Source organism: Teleopsis dalmanni, chromosome 2 (genome assembly GCF_002237135.1).
Source record: "Teleopsis dalmanni isolate 2A chromosome 2, ASM223713v2, whole genome shotgun sequence".
NCBI lineage: Eukaryota > Metazoa > Arthropoda > Insecta > Diptera > Diopsidae > Teleopsis > Teleopsis dalmanni.
In genome coordinates this window covers 177,177,381-177,204,498 of record NC_051847.1, presented here as the reverse complement: position 1 = coordinate 177,204,498, position 27,118 = coordinate 177,177,381, and the positions used below count along the sequence as shown (strand labels likewise).

At 29.8% G+C, this 27,118-nt stretch overlaps 1 protein-coding gene across 8 annotated transcripts in view; it reads left to right on the top strand.

Moving 5' to 3' along the window:
• Positions 1-27,118, top strand: part of LOC119685493 (serine-rich adhesin for platelets) — a 77,996-nt gene that overhangs the window by 27,246 nt on the left and 23,632 nt on the right. For 7 of the 8 annotated variants that reach the window (XM_038099792.1, XM_038099790.1, XM_038099787.1 and 4 more), the window contains exons 1-3: positions 13,259-13,341; positions 13,968-16,398; positions 21,282-22,362. In XM_038099792.1, coding sequence (XP_037955720.1) covers positions 13,310-13,341; positions 13,968-16,398; positions 21,282-22,362 — 3,544 coding nt within the window. In that variant the 5' untranslated portion in view covers positions 13,259-13,309. Of the gene's footprint in view, positions 1-13,258; positions 13,342-13,967; positions 16,399-21,281; positions 22,363-27,118 lie in introns of those variants that run through there. The other variant, XM_038099785.1, reaches the window with a different exon arrangement.

Sequence of the window (27,118 nt, the reverse complement as noted above, 5' to 3'; positions counted from 1 at the left end):
GCTTCTTCTTTAGTCTCGGAAAAAGACATAGAAAATGATTTAGGGACCTATCTTATCTTTATCATGACAACTCTTTATTGGCAACAAAATCCTCTTACTGTCAAAATCTGATCTGATTTATATGAATTTCAGCACCTCTTTTGGATAACTCGTTTGCTATGGCGTTTCCTGTATATTTAAAATCATAGAGAGAGATTTTGTGACTATATATTTGTCTTAGAGTACAAATGTAATTATATTATAAATTTTCAACAAAAATACTTCTCCTATAGGATTAAAAATGTTTATGAGAAAATTTTTACAAAAATTCTTAGTTTGTAAGATATTTTAATTATTTATTTTTCTCAAATTATTATTCTGCTGAAAGAATAAATTTCAATTAATTTAATCCAATTCATTTTCACAGTATAAGGTTTGCAATTTAATGAAGTTGACACTTAAGGCTTTACAGAAGTTCAGTATATCAAAAAGACACAATGCAAAAACTATGCATAAAGAAATAGTGAAAATTTGCAATAATAACAATGTTGTTTTGTGAAGATTAGAAATATGATTATATATACAAAATTCTTATAAATGATTAATCAGCATCATCAATTTCGGTACCTTCTATTGGAGCATAGGGTCTAATAACATACTAATAAGTGATAAGTATGTTATAAAAAACTATATATTGCATATGAATTATTGAAAATTAAAATAGTTATTTTTTAATTAATATTACTTATTCTTTATAATTATATAATAATATACTTATTAATTACAATAAGTCTAAAATTATTATAAAGAGACTAAGTCCACAAGACGAGAGAAGTCGCTACGTGCGCGACATTCCAGGTAACCGTCAGGCTAAAAAGCTGCTTTATTCCTATAGTTATGGTAAGGTATCTTTCTTCAGCAGAACAGAGTTGAGGTTGCTGGTGGGATATATAACGGGTCACCATGCCATGCCTTATCACCTTAACAAAGTGGTTCTGTCCGAAAAGATAGATTGTCGACTCTGCTTAAAAGCAAACGAGACTTCCAGTCATATGAAACCAGTCATATGTATGAAATCCAGCCTTGATTTGGGCCAGGAGAAGGTCACTGGGTCGAGAACTATTCTTCTCTTCTGACATTAGGAGTTTCTCAACGATCGAAATGTTTCTGTTCGATTAGGGTTTGTTGCAGCACAAAATAACAATCATGGTCGCAGTGCTCCGCTCCGTTGGGAGCTGGTATTATTTCTATTCCTAAGTCCACAAAGTAATGAGAGGATGTCATAATATATTTTGGAAATATCTTAATATAATATAGTTATGTAATGTAATACAATTATTTTATTGAAAGATTTTTTTTTTAATATTGGAAATATCTATACGTAAAAAGGGCAAAAACATTTATAATAAAATTTGTAACAAAATTAAAAAAGTAACTCAGAATTTGTAAAATTACGGAAAATGACTGCTGTCAAGCTGTGCCAAACAATTTCATTAGCCATTCATAATATCTAAAAACGACATGCAGACAGACAGACGGACAGATATTTTTAGAATGGCAGTAGATACTTTAATCAAACAAGAGCCATTGTAAAAATGCTTTGGAATTGGCTTTCATTCCGAGCTCACAGTTTGGAGCAGCTGTTAACTGCATTTTAACGATTTAGAAGGCTTACGGCTCGGGGCTTATGCGATGTGCGATGTGCGGGTAATTTTACTTTTGTCATTTGATTGTGTTGTGGAAGTCCAATTAAATCATGCCAAAAATAAAGCAGACTTCATTCAAAAGGCATACTCCAAATAAAAGGAACGTTTATCATAAAACCGATTCGTGCGTCAATACTCAAATTACGAGAGAAAAGGTGGATTTAAATTGAATTTAGGACAAGCCAAGCAGCGGCGCGGCGCTTAAACTTGCACTGTAACAAATAGAAAACCGAAGCACAAATACATAACAGTTATTGTGCCAGCATGTGCACAATAACAGTCCACACACTCACACATAAACCCATACAAATGAGCACATGTGCATTGACACGCGTTGAACGTAAATGAACTTGTCACATGCGATTTCCCGCCATTTTATAAAGCTCTATGTTGTTTTTGTTGCAGTGTGCGTCATGCATCCTCGTATTGCTCGTATTGCTCGTGATAGGCAATACAAGCATTGTATGCTTGTATGTGTGCAACACCCATGAGCTGTGCTTGCATACAAACAGACTAATAAATTTGAGAGTAGTTTAACGCATAGTGCTGGGCTAGAATGGAAACTTAAACTGTGCATATCCACAGTGCGTTTAAGTGTGCGGCTTTGTAGTTGTGGGAATTGTGTAAATAGCAAGGAGCATAGTTTGGTTCCGCACCAGAATAGCGTTTATACGAGACAACTAAATGCAAGGATTCCTTTTAATTGCAAAATTGTTCAAACTTAAAATGCGAAAAATTTAATATTCATACAAGACATACTTTCTTTTGTATGTATTTTGTGGGTTACGTACGGATTTAGATACATGCAGAATTTAATAAAATATATCTATATATCTGGAAAGTGTCACAAAGTTACGTTCATTAATTATACGAAGCCTCAAAGTGAGTTATCTGTCAAACCGAGTATTTCCCTAATGTAACCGTTGTCATGATTGTCAGTAGCAATATCATTAAATCTATAATATATTTATAAGATAATATGTATCGCAATGAAAGTAATGCATACTTACTCAAATCTTTATGTATGAAAAGTGTGTGTATATTAGGAACATGTATATGTGTAGGAACATGTGTATGTAGGAACATTTGTATGAGGTACAACATAAATAATTCATTGTGAAAAGATACAAAATGTATTGAATTATTTATTTAAAAATGTATTAATTTCATTATATACACTTAGGGGAGTATATAGCTTATAAATAAATAAATAAATGAAAAATTTGTTATGGAACATCTGTTAAAGCATAATTTTCTTTATTTTTCTTTTAGTCTTACATTTGAATTTTTCAATTTTTTTATAAATTTAAAGTATTCATACTCTTTGGTTATATAGGAAAGAAACTTAAAAATATTTGATCCCAGATTTTTTCTGAAATTTTTTTTAAATTTTTTTTAATAATTGTAGAAAAAGTACAATAAAAATGTTAATAAAGTTAAATTTGGTATCAGTTTCGGTTTTCATTAAAATAAATAGAAAGTGCGAATAATTAAATATTTCAAAATATTTAAAAGAAAATTTAAATATTAAAAATTATTATAAATTATTATTATTCTTTATTTATGAAACTTCATTTTTAACGTCAATTATGACGAAAGAAACTTTTTTTAAATAAAAACTGTTATAACATTTACTTTTTAAATGAAGGGAATTGTATTTCGTTAATCACAGAAAGCGACCTGAGAATGAGAAAGAATATGTTTGGATGATTAATACTCTGACAGATGGAGCCGATGTTCTGTCACTACAGGCAGACCCAATTTAATGAGGTAATAACATAGATTAAATTTAATCGGTAGGTAACTTAACAGCAACGGATTCCAACCGATTGGAGATGGGTACAGGAAGACCCAACTTAATGAGGTGATAGCACAGATTAAATTTAGTTGGTAGGTAACTTAATGGTTATGGTAAGGTATCTCACTTCAGCAGAACAGAGTTGAGATTGCTGGTGGGATATATAACGGGTCACCATGGACTGCGTTATCACCTTAATAAAATAGGTCTGTCCGAAGAGATGGAGTGATTCTGCTGAGAAGCATACGAAACTTTCAGTCACATTCTCTGTGATTGCCTAGCCTTCATCTGGACCAGGAGGAGGTCACTGGAAGGAGAACTGCTCTGTCTTCTGACATTAGGAGGTCCTCAGCGAACGATATTCTGGGCTTCATCGGGAAGGCAGAATATCTTCTGTTCGGTTAGGGTCTGTTCATCGCAAGATCAATCTGGTCGCAGTGCTCTGCTCCGTCGGGAGCTAATAACACGTTCATTCCTATCCCAACTTAATAGCAACCTCCACTCTATCCACTCGGGTAGACTTTCATACAAAATATTATATTGAAATTTAGATAAATTAAGACAAATGACTACTACAAAAATGTTTGAAAGTTCAAGAATCTTGAAAGAAAATAAATATTTGACTGGTTTCGAGTATTGCTGAAAATTCATCGAAAATGGTATTTTCGGAAATATTTCTTATATTTAATTATTTAAAAAAAAATTATGTTTACATTATCAATCAGGAAAAGTTTGAACTCCAGTCAGGTAAATAAATGTGAATATCGAATAGTTCTCAATTAGCTACAAAGTCTTTTGGAGTACATATTCCACGTAATTTTGGGAAGTATTGGTTTGAGTTCTAAATTAAAAATGTTTGTCAGTATGGGACTAAACAGAACACAATTAAAGTTCTAATGTTCCTTTTTTGAGCATTGGCCAACACGAACTGCTGGAGTTTGATAGTGTTCCGCGAGAACTAATATTATTTTCAAAATCTTTATTCAAAAGTGTATTTAAAAGTTTTAAGTGTCATGTTAATACATTGTTTTAATTAACATTTAAATTTTTTTTTCTTCTCTGGGCAAGAACTTGAAATTTTTTATGCATTGACCGTCGTCTGAATGTTGTGCACGACTCCTACTGTGTACTAAAACGCCCCCTCTTCTCCTTTGGGATTACTCATTCTCGATCACGTATTCGTTGGCTATATATTCGGTATATATATTATTTTTCATATATAATCATATAATTCTTCATAACATATAATCGTAAGAAGTTTTTTTTTTGTATAATTCAATGCTTTTTTTGTAGTTCAAATAAGTGTTATCATAAGACTATAATATACACATATGCATGTTTTAAAGCTTTGACTATAAAATTTCAAGATTAATTTTAAAAATATATTTATATATATTGTATATTACAAATAAATACATTTACATTTTTCGTAGTAAATATTCGAATTTGATTTTTATATAGTATATTGGTATTTTCATTTTATTTAAAATAAATATTTATTTGTGTATTTACTTCGAGTAAATATCATATGGATATTTATATTTTTTATATTTTTGGTTGATATCTGCCAATCAAAATTTTTTTCCTAAACAAAAATGTTTAAAATTGTTTATATTTTTTTTTAAACTTTTTCAATCAATTTTATATTTTTAATTTCTCTCTCTACTAAAATTAAAATTACTCTAAAATGTTGTCTGGAAAAAAAGATTAGCCGTAAATAATTGATTACAAAAAATTGTTATTGAAAATTAATGTAAATTTAAAATTTATTGAAAATTTAACAAAATTTTATTTTTCCCATTTTTTTTGGACTTTGTGAAAGCGCACAAAATTTTAATTTGGCAGTTGAGAAATTCAATTTTGGCAAAGAAAAGTTGCAAAGGAGAGAACCCTGACCCGCTTCGTGGCTGAGATATTGCCAATTGCTGTGTGAATATTTCTCAGCTCGCAGCATTTTTCTAAAGAAAAAATTTCTATTTTGTGTTAAAAATTTTATTAAACTGTAATTTAATTTTTTTTTATTTCATACATATTTGATATACACAAAAATAATTGTGCGAGAAAGTTTCATTGTCGATAATTTTATTACATTAAACATTTATTATTTTTTTTTAAATAATAAAAAATTTACTTTTTATTGTGAATTTTTTATTGATTATTGTTTCTGGATTTAAGACATGATTTAGTGATTAATGAGACTAACTAGTGAAGCGTAACACTTTTAGTTTCGCAAAAAATGACAGTATTGATTAGAACAACCTAACTCTTACAATTATATTTTAATACTTTAGTAATATATGTTATCTGTGGTTTATGTTAATAATGATATTTCTTTAACAAGTGAATAGAAGTTTGTTTCACATATAAATCCTTCCTATATAATCTCTGCCCAGAACATATCTGCTGTAATAACCCAATATACTACTGGCTATTATGATTAGGCAAGGGAGTCTGTGAATATTTTACCATTCACATTGTGGTAGGCAAGGGAGTCTGCGAATATTTTACCATTCACGAGTATCATCATATAAGTAAAATCTATATTATGTTGTAGGTAAATTTGAAATTTACTACAAAAATTTACAAAATTTTACTCCTGTACTTCCCAAACAGACATTATTATCTAAAACATTGATATAAGAAGATTTTAGTGTGTGCCGTGATTTTCTATTTCTCTTAAAAAGGTTACAACCGATTTGGACGCTCCGGAGTACCAAAAAAAGTTCAGAATTCTACTACTATACCAGTCGAATAATATAGTAATTCGATCTTCTAAAAGTGTACAAAATATAGACTTGTATATAGTCTATATATAAAATTTAACACGCTTAGTCCTACAGATCGGTGAAAAATATACTCAGGTCAAAAGATAAGCAAGACCTGTGAACTTTTATTAGTTTATAAGTGTCTATATTTTTGTCGGAATTGCTGTGATATTATTTCACGTTCCACTTCAGCAGTTTTTATATTTATTTTGAATGAGCCGTATAGATTTAAATTCCATAAAAATATCATAGCCTTATTAATTCTGAATATTACATTTTCCTGTAATTTGCATTTGTGTTTTTTTACAGTTTTCATATTTTGAAAGTATAAAATAACTAAAATATTTTTTAAATATTTATTTATTTATTTTGTTGCTGAGCTGAACTCTGCTATTGCCACAGTTGTTTTTTGACTTAATTTTACTTCAATTTAAATAATTGCATGAATTATTCATTTCAGTGCAAATAATTAAAAAAGTAAAAATTATTGATTAATTTTATTTTCATAATAAATCTCTTCAATAGTGAGTTGTTAACCAAAATAAACATAAATATAAAAACTTATTAATAAAATTTTATAATTAATTATAATATTAAATTAATATCATTAAATTAGTATTAGTATCACTTAATATCACTGCTATATTCCACTTATATATAAGTGTATTAATTTAGATGACGTATTAATCATATTACCTGGATACTCAAAGCAAGAAGTAGCACGTTACAGCTTAATGGGAACAGATTTCATGTAGATAGATCTAAGCTCTGTAGTACGTGTAATTTAGTTGAGATTGAAGATATTGTACACTTTCTTGGCCGTTCTCCTATTCTACAAGAGTTTTGATTAGCTTAAATTAGTAAAGCTATTTTATCTTATAAAAACATTATAAGTATTTTAAATGACTAGAAGGTAGAATGGGTGAAAGTAGCAAATACATAAAAAATTGTGTGTAACATGCCGATCCTATTTAATATAAGAATATCATAATTAATGGAAGGTAATATATATTTTATAGCTTATTAATTATTTATACCGTGTATTTATTAGCTTACTATCATATACTATCATTTTAAATTAAAAATTAAAATCATATACTAAATTAAAATTAAATGCTTAAATTAAAAATTTGTTTTGGGGCTTGTTAATATATTAAAACTAATTATTCATTATAATATAAGTCGACGGTTGCCACTGTGTCGCAGTCGCTATTTTACTTATATTTATTTATATATTAATTATATTAATTGAGCACAAAAGATCAATCATGGTCGCAGTGCACTGCTCAAGTGGGCGCTAGTACTTCGTTCATGCTTATCTTATCTTATATATTAATTTAAGATTCACCTGAAGGTACTGTAAAAATGAGTTCTAAAATGAATATATATATATTACATATTCACATTATTTATTCATACATTTTCTTTTAGAAATGCAATAATATCAAATAAAATTTCATACATTTTTCTTTCATATGCAGAATATTTACTGTAACTCTACATTATGATAAATTGCCAAATGAGCATAAAAATTTCAAGCAAATTATCCTTAATTTTTGACAGTTTTTCCTGCTGAAATTTTTTTTTTGTATTCAAATCATCGTATTCATGTATAATGTGGATACATTTGTATCTACAAGTAAGCATATAATTTTCATAAATTTGGTTTATTTGTTTTGTTTTTTTGGGTATCTGTCAACATTATTTTAACTTTGATTTTATATTCTTTTTTACAAAATATTTTGGATTTATGCCAGCAAATGTATCGTGCAATGAGTACAACTTATTTGGACAGTTTTTCTGGCATATTTAGTACAAATTTCTAATATTTCTTTTTTTGTTTGGTACCAAATTTTATAAATGTGTTGTGTTTTATATTATTACATATAATACCAGCGTTATTTTTTTCAAGATATTTCTTTCATATGACATATATTTTGTTCGAATAAAACTTATGCATATAAAGCATAAGTAACTTTTATAAAGCCAAACTGCACAATTACACAAAGTACAAGTTTTTTAAGAGTTCTTCAGTTCAGTTCAGTTTGGTTCATATTTATTATTTATATACAATCATTATACATATTTAATATCCACGTTGTAGTAACGTCCATTGTGCTAGTTTTTTTCTCCTTAAGTCAATTACTCTACATTATTGGTTGTTCATATGAGCAACGCTTTCCATACACTTCTGTGTGATTTTCATGTATTTTTATGATTAACGTTGTCGCTTAAAATAATGGCACTGATATAAATTGCTGAATAATTTATCTAACATATTATTTCAGTAGAATGTAGAGCATGTACTAATAATCGCTGTTCAGTAACTTTAAATTTCATAATTTCTAGCACACACAACAATTTTCGTAACCCAGATTTCATTTGGAGCTATGTTAGACCAGCTGAACACCATTGCACAACTTCAGTACCTCAAACCAATTATTGATTTATATTGTCATGTGTGTGCAGCCAACCATTATTTAATATCTTACGTCCTTTTCACCAACAGTTTTCCACATAATTTTTTTGTGCTACTGCTCTTCTACTACTTAAGTTACGTCCTATGCTGTCCTATGCTTTCCACGATTGATAGGAGCTTTTAATCGTCACAGAAGGACTATTTTTCATATATGGAAACAATCAGATATTTTGTGCAGTTTATTAATTCCTTTGTATTTGCTTAATTTTTCACTTTGAATTTTCATAAATTCAATACTGAATATATGTTCGTTTGTAGGAAACTTTTTTAGAAACTTTTTAATCCATTTTAAAATGAAAGAAGAAAAAGTATATTGAAAATTTTCTATTATTGCTCTACAGAGATATTTGATTTAATATTTGTTACGTTACGTTTACTTTTCATCAAAGCTGAAGGAAAGTATTCCATTGTATTTCGTAAGAACAATTACTGCAGGCAATGAAAAATATTTTGATAAATTTTGTTCTCATATTTGTTTGTTGAGCTCTTACAGATGCAGCAGCAGCTGCAGTAGTAACAATGCCAGATATGAAATATTCTCCTAGTGGCTGAACATCAAATCATTCACGTAAATCCTAGAGAAATATCCGCAACTAAATCTTCACAACGGCTTTAAAAGGAATAAACAATGTAAAATTGCAACTAACTTGCAAATTCACGTAAGACGAAATCATGCAAATCCACTACGAATATAACTGAGATACTTTCAACATAAAGTAACAAAATTTCCCTGCTGTTTTCTTACTTAACTCCTAAATGTGTCAGTAAATAGTGCAGCATACTTTACGGCACTTCAGCTTGTAATGTGAAAATAAAGCGAATACAAAAGCTTAAAAAATGATACAAAAATAAAATTTTATGTTCTTATAATATATGCTTATATATATATATATATAAATACATGTGTACATAAGTAGTTGGAGTTGTTGTGTGTATTATGTGGCCATATATTTTGCATAACAGCAGATCGTTAGCATCTGCTTTTCTTGCCATTATTGCGCTACCGTTACAAAATGCAGCAAAATGCATTTTCTTTCTTGTACTTCCTTAATATTTTACATGCAACAAGATTCTGCTTTTAACGCCTAAAGTATATGAGAATTATGCACTTCTTTTTATAGTAAAAAATTTAAAGACGATTAAGAAATTTATGGTTATGCAATTCTTGCAACTTTTGTATCTTGTATCTAAGTTTGAGATATTTTTTTTTTGAAATTTCTTTACTTATGGAATTTAAGGAGAATGAATAATTTTTTTATTTTACTTGGTTTAGGATATATACGAAAATTTGTATTTAATTTTTGCTCGAACTATATATGAGCACAAACTAATATTATACAGTTTATATATTAGATCAAAGAAGTCGTATTGCCTAAGAATATGTAGTAACATATGTTCATCTCTTACTTATGTATTTTAGTGATATCCTAACATTGTAGCACTAATAATGTTTGCAATGTATACATTTAAGCTAAGTTGAGCACTTACTGTATGAATAAGTGGAGTGAAGTCAATCTCACTTCGTTAATTGTATTTTATTAAAATGTAAATAGATTACAAATGAGTCCGTTTAATTTGTGTTGAGAATTTTTCCAAAATTAAACTTTATTACTGTAGTAAATATTTTATTTGTTTTCTTGTAGTTTTCTATGGAGTCATTATATGACGAAAGAGAGTAGTGAATTTATGTATTTATAACTCAATTGAAGGTATTTAATTGAATTTTGCACAGCTACTGGTTCCCTTTTCTGATATATAGAGTTAGTTTCAGTTACTCTAATAGTAAGTATGTGTTTTGAGTTTACTGAGGGCATAAAAAAAATGGCTGAAGTTAAACACTTTACCGCAATCAGTCTATGAAAAATGTATTGAGCAATGAGTCGAGCGCTGAAATAGATATATTACTTTAGATAGGACTTACTTTGAAGGCAGCCTTTGTCTTTTTTTAGTAACTAATATTATCTTAAAAACTATAGTTAGATGATTTCTTTGTCTTTTTTTAATAACTAATATTATCCATAAAACTATACTATGCAATAATTTTGTTTTTTATGTTATATTAAAACAACTTATTTAAGATCTTTATTCAAAGGTTGCAATCTTCGTGTAAGAGTTCTGCGAATATTGATTTGATATTAAAAATATGAAGATGTAAATTAACTGAAAAAACATATTGGTTGCATTTTAATGGGAACATTTAACATGACTGGAAATAGTGCTGGAAAACCGCACTTCCATTCGAATTGATTATTAAAAAACAAATACATTTATATTTTGAGTTATGGTGAAAACAATATTGAATTAGATAATAATTCAATAATGGTATCTACATTAAATCAGGTATAATAGATCTAATCTATAACTATAACTTTTAGTTTGTATGGTATGGGTTATTTTTTTTTAGCATAAGAAATAGAAATAAATTACTGTAGAGTATTGGCGCTGCGATCAAATAAGAGTCTATTTATCTTGTTTTTTATTTTCACATATAAAGATAAAAACAAATTACTCTAGATGTACATTTTTCTAAACATAATTCTGCAATATACTTTATTTTAATTTTAATTTGTGATTTTTAAAGTCTTATAGTAAAGATTTTCATGCAGAAACACTATGAATATATTTTATAATGAAAAATTAAAGATGTTAATTAGTGTGAAAAAAGTAAAAATTCATTTAATATAAATATTGCATTATATTTAATTTCTATTTCTTATTTTTTAATTAAGCATATTCGTAATTAAGCATAAAATTTAAAAATGCAAATTATTCATGAAATGTGTCTTTATCAAACATATTTAATACTATTATTTTTTAATTTCATGAATAATTAAAATACATATTTAGGCATTTTACTTCATAATTAATAGGTAATTTAATTTTGATTGCAATAAATTGCCAATGGTATTAGCAAGTTTAATTGGGCAAATAATTTTATTTTCTTGTGTCTGAAATCGATTCCAAATGGCTAAATTAATTTTATTAAAGTTGTTATAATTTGCAATGAATTCACAATAACAAAAAACTAATATTATTAAAGATATTATTAAAATTTTCATATAAATTTTTTCAAAACTATCATTTTTATAAAATAATTATCTCTTAATATAATTCTGTTTAATATGATTAAATATCAATAAAGGTACTTTCCCATTTACCTCCTCTTGTTTATAATTTAAATACAATTTAATTAAATTTTCTTATTTATTATTTTATTTTTTATAATTAAAGTTCATTTAAAATATGAGCCTTTTATATATTGGGTTATAATGAAATGCTTTCCGTAAAATTTAATCTTTGTGCTTTTGTTTCAGAATAATTTAAATAATAATATTATATAAAATTGATTTAACATAAAATTCAACTGGACAAAAATAAGAGAACCAATGATTTAAATATTTTTAAATTTATTTTGTATTATATTCCCTACAATAGGCATTGCAGGATAATATTAATTTTGTTTTTTGTATATATATATATATATATATATATATTTATATATAATTATATATATACATAACGGTTAGGAAATAAGTCCAGCACATTCATTGGACTTTCATAATAACCTATATATGGGTCGATTATATAGAAAGAAGGTCATTATATAGACCTTTTATATATATGTGCATATATTATAGATATTATTATATATTTATCTGTATATCTATTTATCTATATCAATATAAGTTCTACAAAATAGATTTTATTCCTATATAATCGACCCATATATATTATATAGGACCCTATTCGATATAATGAAAATAAAATAATGTACGGGACATGTTTTCCGGCAGTCACATGAAACGAATATATAAGATGGACGGAAGCCTCACTTCACATTTCACAGAATGTTTTAAAACTATCTGTCTTTAATATTAAGATCAATAAAGGTACTCTATTATTTACCTTCTCTTGTTTATAATTTATAGTCTTGTTTATAATTTAAATAATATAAATAATATTTTGAAACATGTGTCAAGTTATATTATATTATGTATATTATATATGTATTATATATTTATCATACATATATTATGTATATATTGTGTGTAATAATATATATGTAGATATAGTATTGAAAGACGTTATTAGGTTTGTAAACTCTCTTAACTTATCGAAATTGATTTAGGAGACTCTCTCTAGGGATGGCACAATAGATCTTATAAGTTGCAATGACCATTAGCGTCTTTAAATAAAAATAATAATTTTATAATATGGTTGTTAGTTATAGAAGATCACAAAAGAATATTAGTATATGCTTCATAATTTGTTTTTAAAATCAGTTCTAGTTCTACAAGAAATTATTTTAATTATTTGTTTAATTTGTTTAAAGCTCATTATGTAAAAATGCAAATTTTCTGGTCACTATCCTCAGAGCCAAGTAAAACTCATTAAAGACATAATTTGTAAAATAAATTTAAATTTTTCTAGCAACGACATATCAAATAAAAAACTAAAAATATCAAAATGTAGTGAAAACCTAATGAAACTAAAATTAAAATTAAAAATTTAAAAATAAAAATTTTTATTTATGAAATCGCACAATTTTCGCTTGTAAAATAAATAAAAAAATACCAAAAACATGTTCGGCTGCATTTATCAGTTATGGGACTGGTAAGTATTGGCAAAAGCATATTGAATTACTGCAACTGACATATTTCGGGTAAATCTACAGATTTACAGCTTTGAAGCAGGTTTTACAAAATTTAATTAAACGTAATTAAAATTTCAACATCCGCACCTGTAAGAGCGGATACATGAAGCACAGTGAATTGCAGGCTTAACAAAGTCGTTACTTAACTGGCATTCCAACAAGTAACATTTGGTCGCACTCGCTATTTTGTGCCACCAGCACATAGTGTTGTTGTAAACTACACTATAGGCCATTTGTCTATTTGATGCGTTCCAGCAGAAGCCACATGTGAGCTTAATCAATTAAGGGCAATTAAGCTTGCACCACACAACAATTCATTTGGAACGTTGACAGCGTGCCTGACGCACTTGCAATTTAGCAATGACCGATAAAAAGCAAGGAAGCTTATGTGACCAGTTGAAGTACAAAATTCCTTGCATTATTTATGAGACAGAAGGCTTACTTTTGGTTAACGAAATATTTTTTGACAAACTTTAACTTCCTTAATATTTTTGACGATTTTAAAATAATAATAAATTTTTTTTACTGATTTAATTTAGTTGTACAGTTGATACAATTTATTTATTAAACCCATTTTTTTTTGCAGGTTGGAAGCACCCCCGTTATTTACAGGGGCAACAATGGACGCCAAAAAATTGCAACAATTGCAGCAGGCAAATGCACAAAAGAAAATACCGCTTGCATATCAAACAAATATTGCCGATTACCGTACGGCAACACATTCGCCAGTCTTCCAACAACAGCATCATTCACAAGGTGGTTATCATATGAGTGGCACGGGCTATCAGCAAAGTCCTACAGCTACTTCATCGAGCGGTGGACCATTGACGCCAATCGATATGCAGCCGCAACCAAATAAATTGCTAATGAAGCACAATCTTGGCGGTAATGCGTCGAGCAGTTCTCATAGCTCACCTTATCACCAGTCATATACGAGTAGTGAACAAATATATCAGTCACCAAATGAGCGAGCTTATTTGGCAGCAGCCGGTCGGCTGCAAGCAACATCAGCCAATAATCCTGCCAATACACTGCAACAACAGTATCAACAATTGCAGCAAGCTAAAGTGCAGGCACAGATCCTAACACAAAGCGAGGCAGTGCAACAACAACAACGCACTTTTGCACTTAGGCAAGCTTTAAATCCACCGGTTCCACAAGGTCATTACCATATGAGCCAATCTTCAAGTATAGTGTCCTCAATGACGCTGCAGCAACAACAGAGTCAACAACAACAGCAAGGCGCAGCACATAATCAACGTGCACCGCCTTCAAGTTTAAACTTACCCACCCAATTTCAACCGGCAAGTGGGCCACTTAAAGTTAATCAAAAAGGTCAAACGAACCAACAACAGTACTATCATCAACAGCAACAGCAGCAAGAACAACAGATATATGCGCAACAACAACAACAGTTTCAATTGCAACTCCAATTACAACATCAACAACAACTGCAGCAACAACATCAGCAACAGCAACAGCAACAGCAGCAACAACAACAGCAACATCAGCGCCTTAAGCCTGATCAACAAACACCTGGCAGTGAACATAGTCCAGTTTATATACAACAGAATCATCCTGGACACGTTGTTAACCAAGCCTGTCAGACACAAATTTCTGGCGTTAAACCAGGTAGCGTGCAACAGAAAATTACACCTAGTTCAGAGGACTCCTCTACGAAGAGTCCAACACATATACAGCTTGATCGTAAGAAAAGTGTGGGCTCCATACAAGCTCTAAAATCACCCATAACAAAGCGACCGCCTGCTTCACCAGTCACACTTTCAGGCTGGCTATATAAACAAGGTTCAGATGGGCTTAAAGTTTGGCGTAAACGTTGGTTTGTACTAGCTGAATATTGTCTATATTATTATAAGGGCCCAGAGGAGGAGAAGCTGCTGGGTTCAATATTACTGCCATCATATAAAGTATCTGCTTGTCTGCCGGAAGATAAAATATATAGAAAATATGCTTTTAAATGTGAGCATCAAAATATGCGCACATACTGGCTTGCCGCCGAAACTGCTGAATCTATGGTGCAATGGGTACGTGCGCTGACTGCAGCCACAATGATGCAAGCACCTAGCAGTGGCGAATCAGATCAAAATTCACAACCTAGTGTCTCGTCGTCACTCAATCATAGTGGCGAAAATTCCGATTCCGGCATACACACTTTACAATCACAACAAAGTAAGATGAGTCAAGGCCAAGTTACACCGGCTTCGGAAAATGGTGGAAATGCAGCTAATGCACATGCTAATTCTGCCTCGAGTAGTAATAGTGGCGGAGCACAACCATTGTATGCAAATGCACCACCAAAACCAAGACGTACTAATGACGGTGGCTACTCATCCCCAAGTCCTGAGCATTCCATTGACAATGAACGCAAACATCAACAACAAACTGGAGCGCAGCACGCTAGTCGTCGTAGTGGCATCATGTCACCTACATTACAACAAATGCAGCAACAACAATACCAACCACAAAGATCTCAACAACCACAGCAACATCATGCTATTTACGATACGCGTACCGGTAATGTGTCGACAGCATTGCGTTTACAACAGGCACAGCAACAATATTCCATCGATAATCTGGAAGCACAACTGCAACAACAAATGCAATTAGCCGGTGAGGAATATGGCAAAACACATAACGATTACATGGAGATGGAGGAACAAATTATGAGATTACAACAGCAACAACAACGTGCAGATGATATTTATGGCGAGCGTGAATTATACATGCAAAAGGTTATACAGCAACGATACCCAACACAGTCGTCTGGCTATCCAAATACAGAACGCCGCACACCAGATGCGTACGGACGCTCGAAGAATCGTGTTTTCTCTGATTACGAGGACATTTACAATATGACACAAGGTGGTCCAACATCGGCACAGGAGGCTTTATTGCAGGAAGCCGCTAGTTATCGTCGACCACTTAGTCCCCCTACTTATGACGGCAGTAAACATGTACCAGCCATGCCGAACAGATACACGCCAAATCATTTGGAGGTAAGTAATAAATAATTATGGATATATTGAATATTCTGTGATTGGTGCATTTAAATTCCTTCATGTTGAAATCATTGTAATGTGCCAAGATTGTTTTTGATTTAAAAATTTATTGCACGACTGAATCGAATATTCGAAATATTGATTTAATATTCTGATGTGTAATGAATACAAATTATATATTTCTTTAAATAATGGTTCAGTAAAAAGTAACTTAATATTCTTCTTTAAATTGAAACTGCTTTGAGTTGAGCTTATTACTATTGCTTTTAGAAATTAAAGTAATGCAAACTCTTGGATAATATTTCGGTATATAGATGATCTTTTTACAAACACAATGGTTTTTGTCTAAAATTATCTGCATTATCTCCGATTTGGCTGAACCATTTTAAAAGCTCCTCTATTAAAAGAAAAAAGTCTGCTGTTTAGGATGTGCATATGTACTAATTAATAAAAGATGTAGAAAGCTTGCGATACATATAGGGATGGGAACCTTTATTCAATAATTACATTTCTTCATACCATATTGATACTACGTGCTCACACATTTATAGCACCTAGTCTAAGATAAACTTAGCAGCTATTTCTTTTTACTTTAGAGTATTCAATTTAAACTTATTCAGTTATTTACTTAATTTGCTACTAAAAATGTTCTTGGTACGTGGAGTGATTTCTGTGGTTAATTTTGATAGCAAACCAACTCTAACATGTCTTTAGGTGTAAACACTTTTTCTTAATCATATGAACACAATAATATTTGCCTAAATAAGTCGTACCTGTTTAATACAATGGACCAATAGGCCTAAGTGGATCAATCAGACCATCGGTATAACCTAAGTCGTTCCTGTTCATTTCTTTAATAATCTTTTGCTCATAGTGTTTGTATTGTTTTTAATTCTGAATGCTGTAAAAAGTATGTCGTATACATAAGTACAGACGGGCCTGTTGGCTTCCCTTATTATAAGAATATTAGCTTTTTTAAGAGACAGTTTGTAGCGCTTGTAGAAAAGACATCGGAAAACCAATTGTGTCTATGTTCAGGGTTATCTGAAACCACAATTAAGCTAGTATTGGGCGCCATATCTTTAACATACTCGGTGATATTTTAAATATCACTATTTGTACTTGTATTTATGAATGCGTCCGACGCATTCTAGTATGTCCATCCTTCTACCCACAATTATGGGAAATAAAGAATCAAAACGGCTTTCTTTGCTAAATAAGTAAGATTCATCATCCTACGTTTTCAGCCTTCCACTTCAACTATGCAGTATTATTTAATAAAAGAAGGGATATCCTTCTGGCTTAAAATTGGATCGTCATATGAAAGTGTGATTACTTAGTGTTGACATTGAGGTTTAATATTATATTATATTGCTTAAATCAAACTGTTGATATCAAAATTTTAGTAAGTATGTAATTACAGTTAAAATTTCAGATGTTTCTATTAAAGTCAATTAATATAGTCAAAACCATCATTTATGTAAATTGTATTAATTATGAACTTACATAAATGTTATAATATGTAATTAGAAGTCTAATCTCTACATATAAAAAGTTTAAAGAATTTTATCTCTGATGGCAGTTAAAATTGTTGATAACTTTATACTCCGAAATAAATAGTGTTCCGTACAAGATTGGTATTATTTAGAAGAGAAGAGAGATTGATATGCTTTTATATATATTATATATATAAATATATATTATTTATTCTTTTTATTATATGCCAATCGTTTTTCAGTCAATGTAAATAGTTAACTTTTAAAAGCTTATCTTCTCTTCTTTTGGAACATTTAAGAAGTATTCAATCATTTGATTTGAAAATGCTTCAAATTTGAGATATTTAAATTTTTGAAACTCGTTTTATTATAAAAATGCGCTCAATTGGAAACTAATTTCGTTCCTTAGTATTGGCCATTATGTAGACGTCATTCCCCAATGCAATAACAACACACAAACTACAACTCGAATCAACCTGAAAACAACGGATAGCACGAATCGAAACTTTATGATGATGGCGCATAAGATATCTGAAATTTTCTGCTCGTAAACAAGAAATCATTTGGAATTTGCATTTAAATTTTATATTTTTTGAAGAAAAAAGTAGTTTAAGTTTCCAAGAAAAAGCGAAACATAAAAGAGAAATGCCTTGGACTCATAAGATACACACAGAGCATCTGTAATGAAACTGACATGACACCGCAACAAGAATAGCAAGTCTCGTAGCATAAAATTAAGATGATTCTCTGACGTAGTAACCCATTTCCTGCAGCGCCAGTGTAAACTAACACATACTCAGCGTTTATCATAAAGCCCTAAGTCAAAACTAACAGACGTGAATGCAGAACATAAAAAACATTTACGGTTATAAGGATTTCGTATGAAGTATTTGTTTCCTTCTGCACACATTCCCTCGAATTTGCTTAAGTACACCTTTGCGTTTTTTCCTCGCCACAACTGAAGAGCATCAGGACCGGGCAGTTTTCAAAACTTTCGACTTGAAACAAATAAACTTTTGTGGTACATCGCTACACATACGTACATACAATTGTTTACAAGCCTGTATCTTTACTTGTTGGTAGCCGTTAAAGGAGTGCCCCTCAGCTCGCTTTTGCTGTCTAAATTTGACTTGCAGTTGCGCCAGTTTTCCATTTGGACAGGTGCACACGTCGGCGTGGTTTTAAAGTTTCCTTCTCCATTACTGTCTTTTTCTTTTTTTCTTTTTTGCTTTCTTTCCTTTTTCTTTTTGTTTTTGCTTTTTTTCTTATTGTTTCTGTTTTGATTTGGTTGCTCCTAGTTGAACTCTAATTAGGTTTTACTGTGTCAGTGGGTGGCAGCGTAGCATGGGCGTGTTTCATTTTCCTCACTGCTTGCGATTTTCCGATTTTCTTTGCTGCTGACGTCGTTTATTTTTAAAGTAACAGCTTTTGTCTTTGGTTCTTGAGTTTGGTGTGCTGCTAAAGGGAAAATTTAGGAAAAACAGTAACGTTATTTATTGCTGACTGAATTTATGGGTCAGAATTGGGGATTTGCGTGCGTGCTCGCTTATTACCAAATAGAGTACTTGAACATCAAAAACAAGGAGGAAATGAAAACAAAATAATAGTATGATATCGTGGAAAAAGAAGCGGAAATGAAAATGTAGGTGGAATAAGAGCTCAAATATTTATTAGTATATAAACTATCTCGCATTTAAAATTTACCACATTTTATAGTAAAGAAAATAATATCAGTTTAATTGAGCAATGAAATTTTTAAATTTTTAAAACTAGCTATAATATTACTAAAAATAAACTAAAATAAGTATTGATAATCTAGTCATTTATTAAATGTTCAAATACTTTTATTATTATCAGTGAACGAAAATAAACTATAAAGTACCAAATATAATGTATTGTTTTGTATAATTGTTAAAAAACTCTAAAGAACAGTGCATCAAATAAGGCAGAACACATCAAAACATTTTAGAATTTGTATTCTGAACTCAAAAATTATAATTTTCTCGAAGGCAGTCAACTTTTTAGCGATCATTTCGAAAAGGTAGTATATTTTTTTGTGTCTATCGAACAATCTATCGAAGAGATTTCCAATTACTATGATCGCGTGCTATTGCTCTTAGCTCACTTAATGATTTGCTCGTTTCTTTACTGATGGTTCTTCTCCATGTTGTCCTAGGCCGACCGCGATTTCTTCTTTCCTGCGGATTCCACTCGAGTATAGCATGAATATTTGGTTGTTGTTCAAATAAAGATATTGTGTAACATGCAATACATAGATAATATTTATCTTTATATATTGTTTTGGATGGATGATTGGTAATAATAATACTTATATACTGACAATCACACAAAGTGAAGCACTGCAACTGTTTCATATACTTTCTGCAATCAATCAACTTGAACCGAACATTAGATATTTAATTCTTTCAATGAATGCCTCCCATTGAAGGAGTCTTAATACCAGATGAAGATAACAACACCCGTTATAGTATTTTCCTCTTAGTCTAGGTGGAAGTTGAATAGTTAAAAATAATATGACAAGATCACATCTGTTTCTAAAAAATCCCAATATTTTGTCTCAAATATTGGCCAGTTGTAGTACCATGGATTAGCGTTTATATGTGCACCGACTAGGGGTCATCGCACGAGTAACGCCGAAAAACATTACTCTACCATTAGGTGAAGGTGAACCAAACTGACATAAACTTGGCTAAGTCTTTAATTTTGCTCGGTTAGGTCGGTAAAAAAGGGTCTGAGATGATTTGACATCGTCTTCTAACAAAGGATAAACACTGACACATGAGGTGGATCACGCTTTCCTTCTCATTTTCACAGCCACAACCTCGACAAAAGGTAGACCCAGTTTCATAGCATGACTTCGTATTACGCTGTGACCTATCAGCACCAATACCGTAAAACTGAGCAGATTACGCTCAGTTGAAGCAGCTGACTGTTGCGTTTTTTGTACTCAGAAAGAAGTGAGAAATTCAATAGGTTCATTATTGATGACAAAATGTCTACAATCATTCTTTAAAATACAACTTCAACTTAGCAATAAATCATATTATTTAAATTAGGGGACATAAATTTTTAACATTTGATTTATCCGATTGTTCGAATATTTGTGATGTGTGAAAGAACTTTAAAGAAGAAAATTTATCTCAGAACAAATGTCTTTCTGCATCATATACAAATAGAAGAAAAGGCAATGTACATTTCTCATCATATGTGGACTACTAAGAAATTATGTTAAACGTCAATATTTTTAAAAGTGCATAATTAAATATCAATTACATTTTTGTTTCTTATTTAAGGGAAAAATAATCTTTCTTGAACTCATTTACAAATTATACTAATATATTAACTTCTGCATATATTTTATAGCATGCATCCAATCAAAGTGGCAGTAACATAAACTTACGTTCACGACCTGTTGCCGCAATAGTGCGACCACATTCCGCAGACTTCCTAGAGTATGAAGCACGTGCAGAAGCTGCTGCTGATGAAGCAATGGGTATGATTTCGCCGACACTCAAACAGGATGCAATACGTGCACCACGTCCAAAATCAAGTCTAGACATCAATCGCACACCTGATAGTTTCTACTATTCTGAAGCAAGTTATGCTGATAAAATGCGTAAAAGCGCTTTATATTTGCAACATCCTCAAAGCGCAAACGCAGCACAACCACAACAGCCTGGTCCTTATAGGACACAAGATTTCCTAAGTCCCGTCGGTAGTGGCTTAAATACAATCGGTTATGAGAATCCCTATGAACGGGCCTATAAACGTAACGAATTATTGAATGACGCACTGGGTACACATGGTGCATCAAGCATACCACGCATGAGTCGAGCTGGTATAATACCTGGTGGTTCACATGTAAGATCACAATCATCGCATCCACATACAGCCACACAACATGCTTCACCACAACATCAAGCTCAAGGCTCCTATTTTCAACCAGCGGTTTCGACGCAACAAATTATACAACAAAATGAACAATTTTTACGTTCGGCTAGTGCACGTTTACCCAAAAGAACTGGTGGTTTTGATGATGATTATAATTCAACACCTAACAGCGTTGGTGCTACATCACCGCCAACAGCTGCCAATACAAATACAGCACAGGATGGTGAGCGTAAGCGTGAGGAATCTATGAAACGTTTGCTCGAATGGAAACAGCGTATGCTACAATCACCACTGACACGAAAGGGCATACAACAAACTAATAGTGGTAGTAATATGTCAGCTATGTCCAAATTGGGCAGCAATCCTAATATACTTTTAGCTTCAACTACTGTGGCAAGTGGTGCACACTATGGACCTACAGCCGCTGGCACAAATGCACCTATGGCTGGAAATAGCTTGGTAGGCGGTGTAAGTGGCATACAACGTAGTCGTTCCGAGACGCATGCTAATACTGGACCTATTGGTTATAATAGTTACTCGTCCGATGATGAAGGTATGTGTATTAAAGTTTTTATCAAAAAAAATTCAAAATTTATTCGTTTCATGTTTGTATGAATTATTAACTTTGTTCGTTACCTTCACTTTGGCTTTATGTCAAAGGGAAAGTGGATTCATTTTTTTTTTTAAATAATTATCTTTCAATGTGCGCCTTTTATAAATGATATAATTCTTTATACTTTAATTCTACCATTGGCTATACTTTCTCTACACTTGCTCTACTTTGTTTGTATTTCAATAATAAAATTGCTTGCCTCTATAGCTTTTATAGTATTTTGAACGAAATTTTGTTATTAACATGAAATTCTTATTCATAATTTGTTTTGATATATAATTTGGCATTTTTTGCAAATATTGTATTTTAATATATTATTTTTTTTTTTTTCATCTATTTAATCGCATCGTAGCTTTCCCATAATAAAGTATCGCTTTAGTGTATCTTTTTTGCTATATAGAAACTACTAACTTTTGCCTGTCAAATAAATTGTAGAAATATAGAATTCAATGTATTTATCTCTTATATAAAAAAAACTTAAATATACTAAAAACAAAATTCTGATTTGAGAATAGGGTATTATAGACATCTTTTTATTGTGGAAACTAACAGGACTATTTATAAAAATATTATATGCAGTTCCTAAATATTGAAAAGTGTCAGTATTTGTAAGGAGAGTTTTAGAATTTCGTATTATTATTTTGAGATGAGAACACAAGATTTATAATTATGATTTCAAAGAACGAGTGAAAGATAAGGTGTATTCAGAATCTTGATTAACGATCTCGGTAACGGATATTTCACTATAACATAGTAACATTGCAAAGTTGCAAAAAGAAAATGCCTGTATTTTGTTGTTGGCACTTTACATTGTTACCACATTACTCGATTACTAGGTAAGCTGTTAGTTCTAGATCGTGAATACCATTATAATAACAATGATGTAAAGCGGCGACAACAAGATATAATGTTACTTATAATGTTAATTACATTGTAAAATAGTACTTTTACTACATATATCTGTCAAGATTGTCATTACAGCTGTATAGTTAGCCAAAAATTCAATTAATTAAAATAATATAAAAATGAATTTTTGTTGTTGTAGTCGACCACTCGAAAACCTCCTTAAATATTTTTATAAATTGAAAGCATTGGGAGCATTTTAAATGATAGAACCATTATAGAAAATCTTTGCTTTAGCGTAAATGGATTATGACTTTCTCATTAAGTCCAAAGATCTGCCAAATCTAAACTATATTTATATTACTTTATTTTTTCTATGAGTTAGAATGTTCTTAAAATTTATAAAAACATTATTTCTTGTATTTTCTATATACAAAGTGTTTACTTCAATTTTAAAAATTGCTTTGTATTTTTTGTTTATTAACCATAAAAAGCCACATTTTATTAATATATAAAAAGTATATTTTATACAAAATAAAAAAAAACCAAACTTAATTAAAAATTTTTCCCAGTGTATTGCTCAGAAAATTTAAAAAATATTTGAAGCTAATAGAAGCCATATAAGTATATGAGTATTTGCTATGCTTAAGGAAATGCATTTTTAATAGGAATTTCTAGTTGCTTGCACATTACGTACTCTTTTATCTAGAATGCTTAGTGTCTATGTTTATATATACCTATATATATATAGGTATAACTGTTTATGTTATTAAAAGCAGATAAAAAATTTAATTAAACTATAAAATTAGATTTCCTTTATGGTACATAAAAGTGCTTTGCTTGTTTTTTTTTTATTTTTTGCTTTTTAGTTTACTTCTCAATTTTTTGGTTAAATTTTTTATAATAGTATTTTGTTTCTATATTGTATATATGTTTTGTTTTTCTTTTTAAAAGTTAAAGTTTTTAAAATAATTTTATATTATGATAAAAAAAATTTTATAACCCATAAAAGTCAAACAACAGAAGTCAACAATGTTCACCTTCCTGCCGAGCGTTACTACGGAAATGAAACTGGTATTAAAATTAAAATTAAAATCTGTGATTTTTTAGTCCTTCCTATGCAAATAATTTTTTCTTTTTTTGAATTTTTTTTTAATATATAAACAAATATTTGATACAAAGTTTGCTAAACAATGTTACACTATTACAAGTAATATTATATATTTTAAATATTTTGCGGCCTATTTGATACACAGAATTTCTGTTAAAATGCACATTTTTCATATTTTACAAAGCAAAAATAAACATTTTTCGCTACTAATTCTGCTTAAGGAAAAAAAAAATTCAACAAAAACAAAAAATTATAAAAAAAAAAATACGGAATGTAAATATTTTAATAATAAATTCAGAGTTGTTAACATTTTTTTTTGGACAATGTTACAAATATAAATCACACATAGATACATATAAACACTTACGGATACATGTAAATCATAGGCAAATTTGTTTAATAATTGTCAGAAAAATGTTGGTGGAAACTATAAAAAATTAAAGTTACAATAAAAAAATTAAATTAAATGGGTTCCAGCTATGTTAACCTACATTAATTATAAGGACTTTAGGAATTTATTAAGTGAACTATAAAAATGAATTTCAATTAACAAGTATTTTTTTAAATTAATTAAAACAAAGAAAATGTAAAAAAAATAGTTTTTTTTTATTTTATCATGTTTTTATTATATATTTAAACTATAGTAAATTAAAACATTTTAAGCATTAATTATTAATTTTTATTGTTAATTTTTTTTGTGGAAAATGACGCGTCTTGTGATGAATAGAAAATATTTAAAACTTAGGAGTATTCAAATAGAAATGAAAAGACAACAAATGTTTTAGTTAATTTATTGCAATTTGTATCGTCAGCTAAATTTCAATAAATTAACTAAAATTTTTGTTGTTGTCTTTTCATTTCTATTCGAACATTTGTATTGTTCTTTATATTACATTCAAAACTGGTACTACCCTACTCGCTTCGATAACTATAATTAAGATTTTAACATTTAATTTTTTCTAAAATTCTGCCTAAAATAGAGAATTCCACGTTTTTGGGAATATAATTGAAAAAAAACCAGACGATATATTTTTTATAATGAAAAAATCTTAAAAGATTCTTAATGGTTTTTAACGAACCATACCTTGTTCTGGTATTTCAATCTCGAAATGTCTAGTCTGTCAATCTGTTTCAAATTCAACTCATACATTGTGTGTTCTGGAGTTTTATTAGCTCTGTTTGTTTTTGGCTGAATTTTCTTATTTTGAAATGTTCACTCCATTTCTTATACGAGTATTGGCTTAATGTTTTCCGTTATTTTTACGATCACTGCTGATGTGATCTGGAAGTGGTCCAGGGAGGGGAACAATTTAAGAAGGTTCATGAACAATATTTATTTTCATATCATTCACTTAAAAGATATAAGGATAAAAAAACGGAAATTTAGTTTTAATTGCTGTCTACTACTTTTTACTTTTGTGATCGATGTATCACATTACCTCATATGCCCTCTTTCCATGATAAAATATTATTTTAGGCAATAGTTTAGGGGGTTTTATTTCTAAAGTGGTTTTTGCATAACCTATAATCACACTTCTCTATTGAATAAAAGTTATAAAAATTGCAACAAAATAGGTGGAATTATTAAATGTAACATGGTTTAACTTCGGAATTGTCTTCGGCTTAAAAAAAAAAAGTTTGTCGAAGGAACGTCTATTTTTATTAATTAATGGAAAAAAGTATTTTAAAGAGACGTTGATTAAAAGAAAACCCTCTCCTTCAAGAAAACTTGATAAAATATGAAACTATTTTATATTTAAAATCCAATTAGTGGTAGGAACTCTTTAGTATAATGAACTTTACTATTTAATATATATAATACTATATAAGTAATAAAGAGTTAATAATAATACATAATGTTAACAAGTTCGGCCGCTTAAATATCTCTCACTAAAATCTATATAAGATTTGCTACCCACAATAACGAACCATAGATCTTGTGTAGTTTTTCTATTGTAATATTTAGTAATGATTATAAAATTTTTATAACATATATCATTAAACATTAACCTAAATACCATATTATTCCCAACTTGAGCGCTATTTCAATTTTAACTTTTACCATTAATTGTGCATATGTTTGATAGCTAAGTTTAGCGAGACAAATCTAGACAATTTCAAATATTTCTATTCTGTGACAATATTTCTCTATATCGAAACAGATACAAAAGTTGTGGAATAATCAAAATCAATTGACTCCATTTTAATTTTTATTATTTAAAGTATAGAATCTAAATTTTTGAATGGTACTGCACTCAAGGTGCTCGAACACTCTAATGTTCGAACAGAATCAAGTTCTTGTTTAGACACATGCTCTTCTCATTAAATTAATTTCGTTGAAATTCTGTCACGAAATTTAGTTAATTAATTAAAATTAAATCTAGTATTACCGAAGATAACTTCGCCATTTGAATTCGATTACATTAGATTGAAAATTTGGTTGATTAATTAAAATTTAATCTAGTATTACTAAAGAAAACTTTCCCAATTGGAAGTTTTCTTCATTAGATTGGATATATTCGTAAAGAAATGGAAGTGATATATTTAAATATATATTTAATTTTATTGAGATCTATAAAACTTGATTATATCCGCTCTTTCAAAGGATTTCTATAAAATCAGAAATGAAATGAAACTTTCTCTCACAGCTAAACATTTAATCCTCTCGCATTACGTTTACACTATCGCAATTAACTTAACAAATGTGCAGCAATAAGTATCATAGATAGTTTCATACAAAGG